Source organism: Cetorhinus maximus, chromosome 22 (assembly GCF_964194155.1).
Source record: "Cetorhinus maximus chromosome 22, sCetMax3.hap1.1, whole genome shotgun sequence".
Lineage (NCBI taxonomy): Eukaryota > Metazoa > Chordata > Chondrichthyes > Lamniformes > Cetorhinidae > Cetorhinus > Cetorhinus maximus.
The window spans coordinates 44,616,431-44,634,821 of record NC_135900.1 but is presented as its reverse complement, the minus strand read 5'-3'; the positions used below and the strand labels follow the sequence as shown (position 1 = coordinate 44,634,821).

Here is an 18,391-nt window from a genome sequence, read left to right as displayed (position 1 = left end):
GGGTGACCGCTTTGCGGAACACCTTCAGTCTGACTGCAAACATGACCCAGACCTCCCTGTCGCTTGCCATTTCAACACTCCACCCTGCTCTCATGCCAACATGTCCATCCTTGGCCTGCTGCAGTGTTCCAGTGAAGCTCAACGCAAACTGGAGGAACAGCACCTCATCTTCCGACTAAGCACTTTACAGCCTTCTGGACTGAATATTGAGTTCAACAACTTTAGATCATGAACTCTCTCCTCCATCCCCACCCCCTTTCTAATCCCCTTTTTTTCCAATAATTTATATAGATTTTTCTTATCCCACTTATTTCCATTATTTTAAAATGTATTTCCATCCATTGTTTTATCTCTACCTTTTAGCCTATTTCGACCCATTCCCCCCACCCCACCCCCACTAGGGCTATCTGTACCTTGCTCGTCCTGCTTTCTATCCTTAATGTCACCTATTAGCACATTTCTTAGCTAATATCACCACTATCAACACCTTTTTGTCCTTTTGTCTATGACATCTTTTGGCAATCTCCACCTGTCACTGGCCCTCTATCCAGCTCTAGCTGTCCCACCCCCCCCTTAAACCAGCTTATATTTCACCTCTCTTCTATTTTTCCTTAGTTTTGTTGAAGAGTCATACGGACTCGAAACGTTAACTGTATTCCTCTCCGCAGATGCTGCCAGACCTGCTGAGTTTTTCCAGGTATTTTTATTTTTGTTTTTGTTTTTGATTTCCAGCATCTGCAGTTTTTTGCTTTTATCAATAAAAAGTCATACTTGTTTAAGGGAAATCAACCTTCGAGCAATGGATCACATTTCTGCCAAGTCACCATCGCTGTTTTGGTTCAATCTAAGCAAATTGAACATTGCCATTGATTTTACTAGAGTTAAGATAATGAAATTCTCACTGATTTGGTGGAGTTTATTGCAGAGCTTTCTAGAGGATCCCAGCAAATTTCGGTGTGGCACTAGTAAAGGCCTGACTCACTCATGCCAGAATTTTCTACCAGTGGTACTGATGTGCACCATAAATGCATTAACTCATTAGGTGCGAGTCTCCAGTGAATTCCGTCCAATTATTTAGAACAATATGACTATGTTAAACAAATAATAATGGAGCTGAATGCATGGCCTGAAGACATTGCCAGAGCCCATAAATTAAGTTTTTTTTAAAAAGCGTGTATAATAAATTAATTAAATACTACTGAAGCCAGTAATTAAATAAATAATATTAGAACCAATGAATTAAATAAATAAAGGAGGCTGGAATCCTAAAATAAACAGGAAATGCTGAAAATACTCAGAAGGCCAAACACCATCTATGGAGAGAGAAACAGAGTTAATGGGCAGAATTTTCTTGGTCCCTTGGCAGTGAGTCTGGGAGCAAAATTAGAGAATCGTGCATCAGGGAGCCGGCACCAACTACCTGCTTGGCAGTGGCAGCTAGCTAACTGGGTTTAACTAAGCCCTCACTTGCAGTCAAATTGGTGACGCCACTGGGATCTTCCTCATGTTCGACGGATCTCCTGCTGAAGCCCACAAGTCTTCCTTTAAATCCCATATCCTTGGAGCCACAGGTGACATCCTGAGGAGCGGTACCCCCTCCACACTGATGGCCTGGCAACTGTGGCAATACTTTTTTTTAGCCTTTTGTATCACTTCAGAAGGCACTTCCATCTTCTACCTACTTACATTTGTAGCACCCACTTCAAGCTGTGACAGTAACATACCTAATCAAGGGAGTAGAGTGAAGGAAGGAAAACTTATCACAGTTAATTTGTTCATATTAGTAAGCACACAGCTTCTACCAGACAACCTCAGGGGTACATCGTGATGAAATCATGAAGAAGCCATAACTCAATTACCCTACCAAAAGGAGCTGTGGAAAGGTTAAAATGAAAACCGATAAATGTCAATCTGACACTAACAGAAGAATATTGATTTCTAAGGTTGCGAGAATATTCTTTTTCTCCTGAAGATTTCCTGATTAGTTTGCCAAGACAACTTTCTCCTTCTGAAGGTTTAATACGTAGCTAATTGGAGTCCTGTTGATCAATAAAACTGAGTAAAGCTTTGTTTATTGCCTCTTTTCACAGGTACCCTGAAGCTGATGGATGGGTCAGATAAACTCCTGTGGTCTGTTCAAGTGGATCATCAGCTCTTTGCCTTGGAAAAGTTAGATGTAACAGTGAGTGTTACCATAGTAGTCACTGAAGACTTTGCATAACCCTGCTTTAAATTGCTTCTATAATCTAACTATCACAAAGTACCAAGCTACTTCCTGAACTAATTCATATGAATTGAGTTTGCTCTTTAGAATGACAAGGCTTCTATAAACCTTAAAGATTGAGGCCTATAAATACAATGGTGTTTAACAGGTGTGTAAGCCTTTAGTGTAGTGGGCAGAAATAACATGCCCATTATTGGCCTGAAGTATACTACCTGCCATATTGGTATAGGCAAAAAAAATAGCCATCCAGGCCCGAGCATGGAAAAAGGTGTTATTACTAATGCAATATTGGTTTGGCCTGAGCATCTTGGGCCTGTTGATTCAGGCCCTGTGCCTGTTTTGGATGCAAACAAATTTTCCCTCCTGAACTTCACTAGCTAGAAGCCCTATTTTAAAAAAAATCTTTACAGTGTATTGATGTTAAAAAAGGGGGATGTTTATATGTTTAGGACTTTTTGCTTTAACTACAAATTACTTTACTACCTCATACAGGAGATATCTTAGTCTTTTGTGTATTTTCTCCTCTTGGAGCAGGGAGCCTCTGTAATAGCAGAGGCTACAAGCACATGAAGGAGCAGCTTTATTTCCAACTTTCCTCCACAAATCAAAATTTATTGAACGTATATGTTTACAGGCTGCAGTGAACTGGTGCAGCGTTTTGAAAAACAACTTTGCAAGTTAAGGAGGTAGCATTCCAAGTTGACACTGCGAAAGCTTCTGATGTTGTGTACCAATAGCTCTTCAAAGCACAGATTGTTGGAAGAGATAGTTAATTAAAGAATCACTGAAAGCAAGGATGCAGTAACTTTCAGAGAATGATAGGGAATTGGAAGTGGAGCATTCAGTGATCTTAGGTTTTATAAATAAAGGTATAGACACGAGTCTTTAAAGTTTGTTTATATTGCTCATTTGTTTCAAAAGGTCATAAAATAGAAGAAAATCAGTGGGGAAAATAATCAAATTCCTAAATTTGGAGAAAATCAGCAAAAAAAACCTTTTTATTTACGATATTGTTGGCATCCAAAAAAAGAGACTTAACAATGGTACATTCAAGCTAAATTGAAGCTTACGATTATTTACAAAGTTCACAGAAATCAGTGGGTCTCACTTTCTGACTCTTGCTATATATCTTTTTCTTAAATTTCTTAAAAGTAGAAATGAACAACCTATGTATTATTGCTGCAATTATTTACCTCCCACTATTATGGTGGGGTATCAGTGGAAATTATGCACTGGTGAGATCCTGCATTTGGTGAAAGTAAGTAGGAGAGGAGGATGGGTTGCTGTCATAAGAAAGCAGTTACAGGTGCCTCATTGCATCCTATGAAGAAATTTATAGACAAAAGCTATGGGCTTATTCAAGACTGATTCAAATTTCTATGTAGCAGGAGAGTAGGAAGGCAGAGGAATAGATCTGAGGATGATTGAGGTTGGGTAGCAAAGTCTCCGAGAGGGGAAGTGGAAGGAGGTGTGACAGAGAGAAGAGAAACGTCCAAGAGTGGTCAGAAAGGAAACAAGAAAGATTTAAGTAATTGGCTCAGGTCTGAGCGGAAGCCAAATGGGGCATGTAAAAGGAGGGATTTCAGTTTACAACAGCATGCAGCCAATTGGAGAGACAGCTTCTAATCACAAACCGATGACAGGGTGATATTAAAGTATCCAAAGTTAAGGTCTAATATCTAGTGGTGGGAAGAAAACAAAGTAGAGTCTTCATTGTATCGATGACCTCAGCATGGCACATGCAGAACACGATGGCCTAGAAGTTCAATTGCACGTGAAAATGAGCATAGGGTGGGGTGGTGTACGGACTACCCATGCCAGTTGACACCTATGCAGGCAGCACGTAAAGTTCAAAATGGTAGCGTTGGTTGACACTATTGTTGAGAATAAAACTTTAAGCTACAAATTACACAGGGCAAGTGAAATAAATGCAAAATAATGGAGTGCAAACTCGGGACTGGTGTCAGGAAGCACTTCTTCAGGCACAGTGTGTTTAATATTTGGATTGGTCTCCCGGATAAGTGGTGGAGTTACGAATTCTGGAACTAATTCAGAGGGAATTAGATGCAGTGGATAGAGAAGCTGGTATGATTTTATGAAAAGATGAGCTCAACTGAAAAATTAAAAGAAACTTTCTTATCCAAATTCTCTTAAGTTTGACTGTTAAAAAGGAGTGCTGTATTTAATGGAGGTATCGGTGAGATAACATTTATTAATTCTGCTTGAGAGTAATCTTTCTGGACCAAATCTGAGACTGCTGCAGGTTATGGACATCTATGTTGTCAGTAGCTTGAGATACAACTTGGAGGTGCATGTCATTTACACCAGTAATGACTTACAAACCAATAATTATCTAAAGTGAACAGGCCAGAACTTACCATTGAAAGACAATATTTCTATGATATATGAACACAGATGTTATGGAAGGTAAGCATGCATGGCTAGTTTGTGGTGTGTGTCTATTGAGACAAGCATAATTATCATCTGCATTTTTTTCAGGGTGATGGACGAGAGGAAGTAGTGGCCTGTGCTTGGGATGGTCAAACCTACATCATTGACCAAAATAGGTCTGTTGTCCGATTTCAGTTTGACGAAAATGTCAGTGCATTTTGTGCTGGTAAGTGTCAGACTTAGTGTAACTGTTAATTCATAGGCTTCTGGGAAAGGGAAAACCCTTATCAAGACCAATTTTAGAAACAAACTGTTGTTGACTTTAAAAAATGAAATTGCTGGAATCACTCAGTAGGTCAGTCAATATAGGTGGAGAGAGCAGATAAGTTAATGTTTCAGATGCGGACCATTCATTGAAAACATTTTATTTTTGTTTCAGATTTCCAATATCTGCAATTTCTTTGCTTTTTGTTTGTAGCACTGACTTTAACTTCCTCTTACTGCCTTCTGCATTATTTTACTGCTGTTGTTCTTGTTTAACAGTAAATATAGGAGCAAAGCAGGGACCTGGCAAGCACTACACACTGAGGACTGAATTTTCCTCTAGGAGCAGGAAACAGAGGGCAGGACTGTTTCTGTGTGCTGAATCCACCCCCTGGGGAAAACAGTCACTCCTTGTGATTTTCATAGGGGCACCCCCTAATTTGGACTGGAGACAGGTTTGCTGTCTAATTAAGGATGGTAGGCAGGCTCTCGAAGCTTGAAAACTCAAGCTTACCAGCTTGAAATGAGCAGCTGGCTGAGATGGAAGGTAAGAGAGAGGGTGCTTCAAGATGCCCTCTTTAACTTTTGCAAACTTTAAATTAAAAAATGGTTTCTGCAGCCAGGCCACCATTGTGCAGGAGGAGAGAATGGAGAACTCATATACAAGGCAGCTCGTCGCTGCTCCTGCACATAGGCAGACAGGGAGGGCCTTTGGGCCTGCCTGGAGCACTGGACACCCACCTGCCACTGTAAGCCTGCTGCTAGGCATCTAAAATAGCTCCGAATGCCTGCTGGAACCTGGAGGCTAACTCAAAAATCCCAGTAGACCTACTTTAATCGGACTCAAGTGGCTCTTAATGAGTCATGCCAGTTACCCGCGATGTATGGACAGGTAGTTTCGCAGCCCCCGCTATTAAGCCGCCTGTGAAAAAAATCGCCCTGAGGCTGGATGGTACCGAGGAACCGGCACACACCAGCAGGGCTAATCTTAGCTCCTGTCCACCTCCACCACCAGGCCAAAAGTCCAGCCCTTACTCACAAGGTGAGTAGCTGATTTAACATCTTCAGGACACTGGGTTGAAGGATTATCTGAGCCCAACTATTTGCGAGACTGAATTAATATCAGTGGGGAGCTGGTTGGGAGCAGATTGTTACGTCACCAGACTTTATTAGGCAGTTATATTTTAAACTATCTCCTTTAATTCAAGGTAAAATGGAGTCGTTTGAAGAGGGGGATTTGACCTCCTACGAAGTCTGACTGGCGACAAGTCCATGTGGCCTGCTTGTTATGGAGATAGAAAGTCAAACCATAAACCTATTGAAAGTAAGGTGTAAGCTTTAACACCTGAACACAAGGGTAGCTGTTGTTACTGTGCCCAGTCTCTCAGACTCTGAGGGCAGAATTTTACATCCCGTGGGCGGGCGCGCATCCCGATCGGGAGTAAAATAGTGCGCGATATCAGGCAAGCGTCCCAACGTCATTGTGCACTCGTGCGATATTTCACTTGGTGGGCATGCGCGGGTGCCGGAGCGGCACCCGCCATTAATTAAGCGGCTACTTAAGGCCCTTAAGAGTCCAATTGAATGCGATTTTTCCTTGACCGTGTGATTTCCAGTTCGTCACATGGGCAAAACTGATAGGCGGCCAGCCAACATTTTCACAAACCTCATCCAAGGGCAGGATAGAAAGGGGGTCAGCAGCATTGCCAGTGTGAGTAGTGAGGAGTTTTGGAGATAGTTTGCTGCTGGTTGCCTATTGGTACTTGGCAGCCTCATCTGTGTTCGGGGCTTCATTCTTAACATTTCCAGGCTTCATTTCAGGACTCATTGCTATCTGCAAGGTCCTCGGAGGATTCAGACTGCATGAACCCTTCCAGGTATCAGACAGCCATCGCTTACCCTGGTAATGGGGATTGTGGCCTCTGCTGGAGCCACCACCTCCGAGCAGGCAGATGGGAAATGGGTTCCCCCGCATCCAGGGTGCAATCTACTGCGCACATGTGACCATCAAGGCGCCAGCAGGTCAGCCGGGTGCCTTCTTCAACAGGAAGGGATTCCACTCCATGAACGTGCAAATGGTTTGTGACCATAGGATGCAGATTCTGCAAGTCTGTGCAAGGTAGCCTGGCAGCTCCCATGACGCTTACATCCTGAAACATTCCCACGCGCCGAGGTGCTTCAGTGCTCCAGCCTGATTGGATGGATGGCTGCTGGGTGGCCAGGGCTATCCATTAAAGAGGTGGCTCATGACGTCTCTCCGCCACCAAAGAACAGAGGCAGAGGAGTGTTACAATACAAGTCATGCCTCCTCAAGGGCAGTGAGAGAGAGGACCATAGCTCTTCTCAAGATGCGCTTCCGATGCCTGGCCCATTCAGGGGGTGCATTACAATACTTCCCAGAGCTGGTGTCACTGATAGCGGTCGCATGCTGTGCTCTCCACAATCTGGCACTGGCAAGGGGAGACCCACTGGAGGAAGGGGATCTTGACACAGCTGCACAGGCCACAAATGATGAATCCAGTAGTAAGTCAGAAGAAGAGCACGGTGAAGAGAATGCTGAGAGCATGGAAGCAGACCTCGGTAACCTCCAGGGAGGCAGGGACACCAGGGATGTTTTGATCCAATGCTCCTTCAGCTAGGCTACCAAGTTTCAGCTTCAACTGCATGCCAGGGCTGCCACCTCCATCCCGGATGTCTGAAAGGACTCTTTCATTTGAACACAAAGAACACTCTATGCCTGTGCAATAAAGTTCAGAGCCACTTGCAGCCAGCATTACATACTGGCGTACCCTGCACTAATAAAATAAAAAGGTGAAGCATACTCAGGCCATGATGACAAAAGTAAAATTTATCTCATTTTGACAATTCTAAACTATTTGCATAAACTTCTCTGGTGTTCATTCCCAGACCAGTATAGATAAAGTAAACATAAATGAACATAAAATCACCTGTGACCTGTCCCTCTTGTGCTCATGGCGCGTTTAACTTATGCTTGTGAGTGCTATGTCTAGGTGCTCCCCCCTCGCTGGCACCGGCATTGGAGATAGCCTGCTGACCCTGCTGTCTTGTTGGCCTTGATGACCTTGGAGGTCGTCCTCTGGCCAGTGGAGCCTGTGCTGACCCTGCCTGGGAGGGAGCAGCCAGTGCCACAGCTGGCATCTTCCCATTTGCTGCAGCCTCAGCAGATGCCACAGTCACTGGCGGATGGGCAGAAGAGCTGCTGCCATCATCCAGAGTGCCCTGAGAGGAGCCCGCAGAGATGACAGGTATCTTGTGCACCAATGTGAGGTTGCTGCACACCATTGATGGATGGGCACCTAGCCTGGATACTGGGTGCCTCATCCATCTCCCAAACTGACACTGACCACCTGTGGTCAGTGCCTGTTTGAGGGCTTACAGGTCCAAGCGCAACCCCAGGAATCCCTGATTCTGTCCCTGGAGCTGCATCTCCATGACAGTCTCTCAAAGGAGGAGGCAGTGTGCTCAACCATGACGGTCAACACCGTGCTCATGCTCTGCATGGACTCCCACAACAGAGACCATGACACGCATACCCTCCTGGATCTCTGCCAGATCCTCCCTCACATCTCGCTGGACATTCAGCATCTGCGGCCTAATGGACAACTCCAGAGGCTCGTCATCAGCCTTTGACTGAGCGTCACCCTGGTCCCCAACAGTCCTCCGACTGCCGGTGCCCTGTGCCAATGCCTGCACTTCAAACTATTGTGAAGTGCCCTCACCAATGTGCACTGAGGTACTACCTGCTGCTCTAATGCCTACCACGGTGCTGGTATCTGCGCTGATGCCCGCTTCAGAGAGCTGTGTGACGCAAGTGCAAATGGTGTTCCTCCGGTGTCAGGCCTCCCTTCGGGCTCCAGAGAGCGAACGCCTGCTAGCAAACCTAAAAGGGAGAACAAGGACATGTCATTAGTTAAAGTCATCACACTGTCACTGTGCATGCCAGGTATCCTGGTGAGACAATGGAGATCTGCATCACGGTGCCATCGTCTTCTAATGCTCAATGGGGACTCCAGGTTCGAGGCTCACATCAATGAAGAGACTACACTTGGATGGTTGCACAAGCCGAAAGTCTCACCTCTGTGCATCTTTGTCTGGCACCTCTGTTTCTCCACGCCCGGTTGCACGTGGGACGTGCTGGCTCTCGAGCTCCAGGGCATCTTGCTTGTATCTTGAAAGGATTAAAAGGCTAGCGGGTCCTCCGCCAGTCTGCGACCTTTCTATTTTGTTCTGGGCCGTCTTCTCCTGAAACAACAGAGGAGCATTGATTAGTCTACTCTGTACCTGAAATGCCATTGCAGCCTGGCCAATCCCACTGAAGAGCACCTGCAGGGCACTTCCAAGTCTTGGCCCTTGTGCTGCAAGGCACTCAGTTCAATCAGCCAGGGCCCACCCCCTTGGCCAGCATTGGCATGATTGACAGTTGGCACTCAGACTCTAGAACTCCTGAGGTCCTCGGGGGAACAGCCAGGCCTTAACACATCTGCACACTGACCCGCTGACTGACTCACTCTTCCTGAGTGCAGCAGGTTATTGAACCGCTTACAGCACTGCACCCATGTGCGCTGCACCACATCATGGCTGCTCACCATTGCTGCCACCTCCTCCCATGCCCCCTTGGTGAGTTGCAGTGGCCGTCTCCTCCTATCCCTGGGGACAAGGGTGACCCTCCTGGCAGCCACCTTCTTCAGGAGGACAAGGCACCCATCAGAAAAGCGGGGGGCCGAGTGCCCACCAGACCTGCCCTCTCGCCTGCTGTGTCCAGCCCTTCTTGGGTCCATTGCGAAGGTTCAGGGGACTTCCATCATGGCAGCCTTCCAGGGGTTGCCTGGGCTGCTTTTAAACCAGCTGCCAAGTCACCATTGGGCCAGGCAGCTGACAGACCCCTGCTCCCACTCGGCTCTTCCCGGACAGTGTGGAACTGCGTTTCACGCTGGGCAGGCCTTAATCGGCCCGCTAGCATGAAATCGCGGGCGGCGGTCTGTTTCGCGGCCGTTCCCAGGCTTGCCCACCCAACGAAGGGAAAATCCTGCCCTTAGAATCAGTCAGGCAGAGAGACCTTTAGGGGAGAAGACCTACAACAGGTGCTGCACGGCCAAGCAGAAGAAAAGGACTGTTTTTGGGTTAACCACCTAGCAGAGTTCTGGTGGAAATGGATTCCCAGGCCAAAGAAAATGAGGCTGGTTGAGAGTTACAGACCGAGGAGATGCTAGAGAGCACCTTGTTACTGGAATTCTATTTGAGTATGCTCAGAAGATTGAGTGAAAGGGACCTCATTTAAAGAGACACTTGAAGATTCACCCCGGTGGGAAAGGGAGAAGAGATTCTGTTAAAGCTGGGAGGAGATTGGGACTTTAAACACAAAACTATATTTCTGCTGAAAGTGCGACGTAATGTATAAATGTGTTGTGGGCTTTTTGATTGTTTTAAGAAGCTAAAATGGAATACCTTTTCCGTAGCCTAGCATATTATTTGCCTACTAAGTAATGTTTAGTTAATGTTGATCTTAGTTTGTTTGTTGAAGTAAAAGCCTTAAAATATTAAGTCTTATCGTGCAATCATTTACTTCGGTCACTGTGAAAGTCATATCTCTTTTTAAAAGTTATCAGTCTCTGCAGGGATCGTAACAAGATACAAAACCTAACCCTGTGATGTAGCTGGATTAACGAGTAGAATCATTAGTCCAGTCTTTCTTCAACAAATTTGTTTCACTAGGGTAGATTTTGACTTTGTGCGATAAGAATAAACAGATTATAGCAAACAGGCAGCCCATTTTATATTTTATATCTCTCTTGGTATTTATTTCCATTCAACCTGTTTGAATTACTTTTGTTTTTAATCATTTGTTACACGTTTTAAAAGGCTGCAGATATTTTTAAAAAATCATCATATGTAATGTTCCAGTTTTCCTCAATCTCTATTACTTCTTGAGATGCTGATTCCTAGCAAACAAGGAACAGTTTTTTTTCAAAGATAGTAAGTGTAATAATGTCTAGATGTTATGATCCTAGACCAGACCCCTAAAAGTTTGGTGCGACCTGGTTAGGAACCAGTACCTTTTTGTTTAAAGTAGACAAAGTTTGATGTTCAAAACACTTGCTAAGAGAATAAAGCTACAATATTCCATGTGTTTTGAACAAACAAAAATGAACTTTACTACACAAGGTCAGAAAGATAAAACTATTTACAATATCTATCTTATACTCTAACATTTGGGGTTAATATAAGGTACATATGAATTAACAGGGAAACTGATCGAACTCACCATGCTGCACAATAAATGGCAGATGTGAACAAGACAAGATTCCATGGATTTCTCAACATTCCACCCAGACGCCAGTAAACACTGAGAATCAATCAGATTAAAACTCTATCTCTCTCTCTCAAGGGATTCCAGTCTTCATCTTCGAAGATATAGCCTGGGAATTCTCTCCGAAAGTCGCTGCAGCTCAGACGGCCTCGATGATGGCTCACCTTGCAGGGTTGCAGTCTCGTCTTCTGAGACTCCATTCACCTGGATTTCCAAGTCTGCACTCCAGCATCAACTCACAAGCACAACTTCAGCTTTTCAACCGCACCGAGCAGAATACTACTGCTCCAAAGGGGTACCTTTGCCACAATGGCCCGCAGCATGGAATCACCAACCTTCTGCTGCCTTCTTCAGTTGTCAGGGCTTCTCCTGAGCCCTCACCACTTAAAGTCTGCAAGCCGCAGCCCTTTTTCGGCTTGGAGCCTCTTTCTCTGCTCCTCTTTCTTCTTTATTGGGACTTCTCACTCTCCCATCTTCCTCTGGGACCTCTCCCTGACTCCTGTCTGGGACTTTCTTTGGGACCTTTGTCCCCTCTCCCTGTCCCCTGCCTGGGACTCTTCTCAATTATGGTGTGCTGCCGTCGGGTCACATGACCCCATTTTCGCACCATTTTCTTTTTGAGCAGGCTCACTGGGCCCATCTTCACACTAGGTTACTGAGATGTGTCAGTTTCATAAGAGGATAATGTGTTTACTCTCTGATCTTTAATTATATTACCTCCTTATGAAGCATTTGATCAGGTTTACTTTACCAGATAATGCACAGAATAAAAAAGGTGAAGTGTAGCAGTATGTCACACAAGCAGGCAAGTGAGATCTTTTTCAATCCCTTTGGGGCATAATTGACAGTAATAAAGTATGGCTTCTTAGTTTTGTTCAGTGGCAATTATATTGCTGGTAGCCTATATTATTATTATTATTATAATATTTCCTTTGCCTTAAGCGACAATGATATCAAAAGTGTAATTACTTTGAGAAAGTGTGATTGAACTATTTGTTTAAAAAGATGTTTCTGTGCAATGAGGCTAATCCTCCCTGCACAAGAAAGGAGTGCCATGCTCTAGAACATAAGAGCTGAATTTAATGACTGCTGCAGGGAGCTTGTCCTTCAGCTAAGGCAGGGGTTCCCAAACTGTGCATTGCGACCCCCGATGGGGTTGCAGTGGTCACATTTGGGGTTGCAAGCTGCCCCTCCTCTGAGCAGCAAAGGCAGCTGTGGAGAGGAGACTACACAGTCTGGAGGCTCAGGCGGGATATCCCTGCACCCACTGGATCAATGCCGCCAAATAACAAGGGGCAGGTGGTGAGCCTAAAGTGTTGTTTAATTTCAGAAAACACTTATAGCAACAGGTTCAAGTGAGCCCAGGATGTTTGTGAGCTGAGAGAGCACAACTAGAGGCTGGCAGAGACTGACCGTGTCCAGAGTGCAGGAAAAATGGGAGGTAAAGTGGCTGAGCCAGGAAGGCGAGTGATGGCTTCAAACTTTAGTGATTCTGCACCTCTTTGCCAGTTGTGCAGTTTTCTTACGCCAAAATAGCAACACCGTTTCGCAGGTACCAGCAATTCAACCAAAAAGGGGAGGGGGAGAAGAGCTGGTGAGTGAATGAGTAGGGGAGGTAAGGGGTTAAGAAGAGGGGCTGCTAAGTAAGTAATGTGGAAGGGGGTTTAGGAAGAGGAGCTGCTGTGTGTGTGGTGGAAGGAGAGGGTGGAAAAGAGAGGCGTGCCTGAGTATGTCATGGGGGGGAGGGGGTGTTAGGAAGAGAGGTGTGTGTGTCTGTGAGAGTGTGTATGTTGTGTGGGAGGGGGCTAATTACAATGTGTGTGTGAGAATTGGAGGGAGAGAGGCTTCACTGAGTCTTCTGTCACCAGGAAATATGGAGAGCTTGGGTGAAACTTACATGAGTACATAAAATAATGATTTTACAAAGTACTTTAAAAGCTCAGATTTTCATATTTATATGATGTACAATTATATGTTGATCTATAAGAAGTAAACTTTAATAATTATATGTGAAATGTTACAAAGCTGCTTTATTGCTGCTTTTTTGGTGGTACCTGGGGCCGCATTAATTTTCAAGTGTTAAAATGGGGTCATATTGGAAAATATTTAAGAAGCACTGGGGTAAAAAGCTGGTGACAACCCCACCTCAGCCTTTTACAGGAGCCCCGATGAGACTTAAATCCAACCAGGCACTTAGCTGCTAGCTGTCAGGGATCCCAGAGCCTTCACAGAAAGATCCCACCTCCAAGAGCTGCTGGCCAATCAGAAGGCTCCTCAGCACCAGCAGTACTGTTAGGAGTGGTGACTGCTGGAGAAGCAGCCATGGAGACCTTGGGACCCAGGTAAGTGGAGCTGCCTCACTGGGGCCAGTCAAGCAGAGCCTGATGAGGGATGTTGGTTTGGGGAACACATGGGTCTTCCCCTGAGGTTGGCCCTTGCCACTGGCAACGACCCCTGACCCCCAGCCTGCAGACAGGCTGTCAGGGTGTGGCCTCCCCACTGGTGATATGAGGCAGTTAAGTGATCTTGAGTGTCTGAAGTGTCCTAGGGTGGGGAAGGATGACCTTAACCTTCCTCATCCTGGTCTTAATTAGAGGGGAGTCAGGAAGGTGAAGTTCTCTCCACCCCTTGCCTTCCCAACTGGTTAAATGACACCCCGACCCTCCCAGCCCACTCCTGGGGGACCATTAAATTACACCCTTCAAGTGTGCAGTACCTTGCTAATATTAGGGTATGAGTTCTGATGCTATGATTAAGTTACGGTGTGATACTGATCTCTGTTGGGCCATAAAGGGGTGTCACCTAGTATGACAGTGTGAAGGAACTTAATGACTGTCTTAGTGAAGCCCCACTTCTGGTTAAGGTTGTAGCTGTTGATGGTCATCTCCCATTTACATTAACCCTTCCAAATCAAAGGTCTCAACACTTAACTAACTAAGCTGTTCAGAGGAAGTTGAAAAAGGTCTTTCATAAATATTTCATACTGCGTGATTCTTGATGCTTAGATTAATTTTTTGAGGTATACACCTCCAAATTTTATATACTTGTTTCAGATCAATCTATCTGAAATGACCAGTACTTTTCTGAAGTATATACAACTAGACCATGTAAGTAGTCCTATTGGAATACAGGCTTAATTTCTTTAAAATCTGGTCTAAAACTGTAGCAGATCTTTGGAACCAATGGCTCCAAGAATGACTCTTAACCCAGCCCATCACGACAACATGGCCAAATACAAGATAACCACCTTTGCAAAGCCACCTAGACATGCTGTAATGAAGCACAAGCTCCTGGAAGTTCTTCCACTTGTTGAGAAGTCACACATTGCCTGCCTTGGGAATAGCATCTTCAGCAGGTGTTAGAACTTGATTAGTGTTTACAAGGAGCCTACTGCTTGTTTCAGGTGGGTATCCTGGACGCTTGGAAGTCGCCATCTGACAAATTGACAGCTGGTGCACCTCTAAGGGAAATCATGTGCTTGCAGCCGGAATTGGCAGCCCAATGCTAATTTTTTACATTAAAAGTGAGTGCGGCAATGACCAATTTCTCACCCAATATCTCCACTTATCAGTGGTTTTAATTTTAGCAATATAAGTGGTCTTTGGTCATTTTCATTGATCAAAAAATTGGCCCACAAACGAATTAGCAGTGCAATCCCAATGCAGCATTTGCTACTCGTACCTAAAGAGGCTAGTGACAGAACCACAGCAAATGGGTCTGCCAGCCCTGCTAACTTACTACTGGTGAGCCAAAGGTGCCAGTTGTGGCCTCAGAGGAAGCTGTCTGGTCCTAGGTGGTAGTTGATCAGCTGGTCGTAATAAAAGTTCATGGGGATGGTGGGAGAGGGAGGCAGTTGGGAAGGGTTAGGCTAGACAAATGCTGGCTAGATATGGCCTGCAGATTTAACATGGAGCTAGGGGAAACAGTCCTACACTTCCATCTCCACAATAAGGAAGTAAAAAATAAATCAAACTTGCCACTCCTGAAGAAACTGACCATGGTGCATACTGCAGTCATGCATAACAGTTTTGTAAAGTGAGCCTCAAATAGGTTTTCAGAATTTCTGTTTTCATCTGCAAGAGGCCCAATGCCTGTTTCAGGATGAAATGTCACAGACCTGAAACATCAACTCTGTTTCCCTCTCCTTAGATGCTTCCAGCATTTTCTGCTTTTATCCTGCAGCCTAACCTACATAAGTAAGGTGCAGTGCTCATTTTGGACTTTTGCCATTTTCCATGCTTCCATTTTACCATTTTGAGAACCTTAACTTGTGCTTCAACTCTCTCCATTCACTATGTGTTTACCTCCAAAGAACCCTTAGCTTCAAAAACCTTCTCAAAATTTTCCTCTCCAATCATTTAGTAAGTTTTTTTTTTAAAACTGCCATACAAATGTAAATTGTACTGGCTGTTTGTAAAATCGTAAATGTCTTTGACAGAAGTTTGGCAGAAGTTGACTTTGACTGTATCAACTGGAAGCTATTAACCCATACTGAAGGTAGTTCAAAATTCTACTGAGTTTAGGTATAGCCTGCCTGAATGGAAAGAGAATGACTGTTCATGCACAATGAAGCAAATTTCTTAGACTTAACAGGGCTCTCACTCTGAATTGCTGACTGTCACCTTTTCTTCTGCATCCAGGCATGTATGCATGCAAAAATGGTCGGAATAGTCCCTGTCTGGTGTATGTCAGCTTCAATCACAAAATATACGTGTACTGGAGGGTGGAACTGGAGAGAATGGAATCCACCAATATCTTAAAGGTGTTGGAGACAGATGAGTTCCAGAACCTACTGCAAGGAGCATTTGTGGGTGAGTATTTCTGTGTTAGCCTTTGGCTTTGCTGGAATGGACTGTATTGCTTTGTTGATGTGCATGACATCATTAAAACAGTGCAAAAAGAGTTGCTTCAGAATCAGCCAAATTTCTGAATTTTCTTTTGTGTTCTCTTCCACTTAACCTTTATGTGAAGTATTTTATTTTCTATCTCTTAATGAGGCTCTATGGCATGTACATTCTACAGCCAATGGCAACTGAGTATCTTTCTCCTGTATATCGGTTTGCTCTACATATGCTAAAAGAAAACCCGGAACACTAAAGACAGGCAGATATTAATAAGAATACTTGCTTGATTATTTTTATTTCGCCGGTGATTTTCTTCCCCAAGATACTTCTTTGCTGGGGTTCCCTTAAAATGTTATCTCTTACTGTCTCTCTTTTTTGCTTTCTATTTTTCTCCCTCCACCTTTCTAACTATTTTCCTACTTCCTTCTCTGGTTCTATTCCTCCTGCTCCTTCTTTCTAAAATTCCTGCCTCTCTTCTCCTTTCTTGTTTGCAAGCCACATTACAATAATATAATACCTGGTGCCAGTATTTAATTACTGCTGTTATTAATTATGCAATTATCAATACATCAATTTAAATTTATATGGCATCTTTAACACAGAAAAACACTGCAAAACACATACTCTTTCTCACAATGCTGTTTAAATTGCTCCAATCAGGTTTCCATCCCTGCTAGGGCACTGAAAAGGCCTTAATCAAATTTACAAATGACATCTTCTGAGAATGGTGCACTGTCCCTCCTTGCCCTTCTCAACCTCTGCAGCCATCTTCCTTCAGTGCCTTTCCTTTGTTGTCCAACTCAGTAGGGCTGTCAGCACTTAGTTCCAGTCTTAGCCAGCAATAACTTATTTTCCCGCTTGCATAAAATTGCCTCAGGAGGTCCCCGAGGAATTATCCTTAGCCCTTTCTTAATCTACCTGTCGGTCCTTGACAACGTCATCTGAAGACGTGGGTTAGATTTGACAAAGTATCTTATGACACCCAGCTCTACCTTATCGTCATTTTCTTGAACCCCTTCATTGCTTCTATATTGCCAGATTGCTTGTCTGACATCCAGTCCTTGATGAGCCACAATTTCCTCCAGTTAAACACTGTCTTCAGCCCACTTTTGCCACTGATCCTATCCTGCTTCCCAGCTACTGTCTCAGGTTTAACTAAACATTCACTAACTACAGAATCCTATTCCACCCTACGCTGAACTGCAAACACCATATCCTCTCTATCACTTCCATCTCAGTAACGTTACATGCCTCCATCCCTGCATCAGCTCACTTGCTTCTGAAATCCTTATTTGCGCCTTTGTCAGAGTTGGCTATTCCGGTGCTCTCCTGCCTGGCCTTGTATCCTAAAACCTCCATTAACTTCAGCTTATCCAAATGTCTGTTGCCTTATTCTATCCCACACCAATTCCCAACCATCATTAACCTTCTGCTTGCTTACCTACCTTAGCTTCTGATCCTCCAATTCCTCAATTGTGTTTAAATATTTCTAAGGACTTATTCCCTCTTATCTCTGTAACAGTTACCAGCCATACAACCCTCTGAGAAATCACCTCTCACATCCCTCATTCTCCTGAGTTTCAAACTATCCTAATTGGTGAACTCTCATCCTTGCATCTGTGAAAATGTTTTCACTTGCTTTGTTTCCTAGATAACAGTATTGTAGTGTGTGTAAAATAATTAACTAAAAACCATTTTATATACTCCTTCTAAGCTGTTTCCTCATTGTCTTCCAGAGACAGCTGAATAATTCTAACGTAAGACTTTATTTTAGACTTGAATTGCCAAAAATGATTAGAACAATAAAAGAACATCTAAACAATATCAGAAACGTCTATGATTACAGTGTTCCCCAAAAGCACATGAGCAATCACAAGTGAGAAGCAGAGTTCCAAAATGTGGCAAAGTTTTCACAAGCAGTATCAGTCAACAGGGTCCATTTAACCAAATACTTTCGCCTTGATGAATAATTCTTGGCAAACCACACTTTTTAACCAGCGATGCACATTCTCAAGGCCAAATGGGAAGGCAGAAGTCCCAGAATTTAGGATGGGTAATGTTATTCTGCCCTAACCTGTCATTTGTATCTGGCTGCCGCTGTGAGGGCGTGGCTAGGTAATACTTCAGCCCACCCTGAAACTAAACAAAATTTCTGCAGGGTCAGTTCTCCAGCAAAACCCCAGCCTTCATTGGTGCCCATCAGAAATTCCTGGCCATGTAGAGTTGAAGGTCCAGACTTAGACCTTACCCCAACTGGAATTTCTTTACCATTTTGCTGTTGGCTGTAACAAAGTACCTACGTATAAAGAATGCAAACATTTTAAGTTGGAATTGACTGGA

General features: G+C 44.2%; 1 protein-coding gene across 1 annotated transcript in view; it reads left to right on the top strand.

Annotated features, from left to right (window-relative positions):
• The window catches only part of itfg2 (integrin alpha FG-GAP repeat containing 2), a 115,279-nt gene that overhangs the window by 74,043 nt on the left and 22,845 nt on the right, over positions 1-18,391 (top strand). Inside the window, exons 9-11 of the mRNA XM_078568205.1 lie at positions 2,091-2,182; positions 4,724-4,841; positions 15,848-16,018. Of these exons, the coding sequence (XP_078424331.1) occupies positions 2,091-2,182; positions 4,724-4,841; positions 15,848-16,018 (381 nt within the window). The remainder of the gene's footprint in view (positions 1-2,090; positions 2,183-4,723; positions 4,842-15,847; positions 16,019-18,391) is intronic.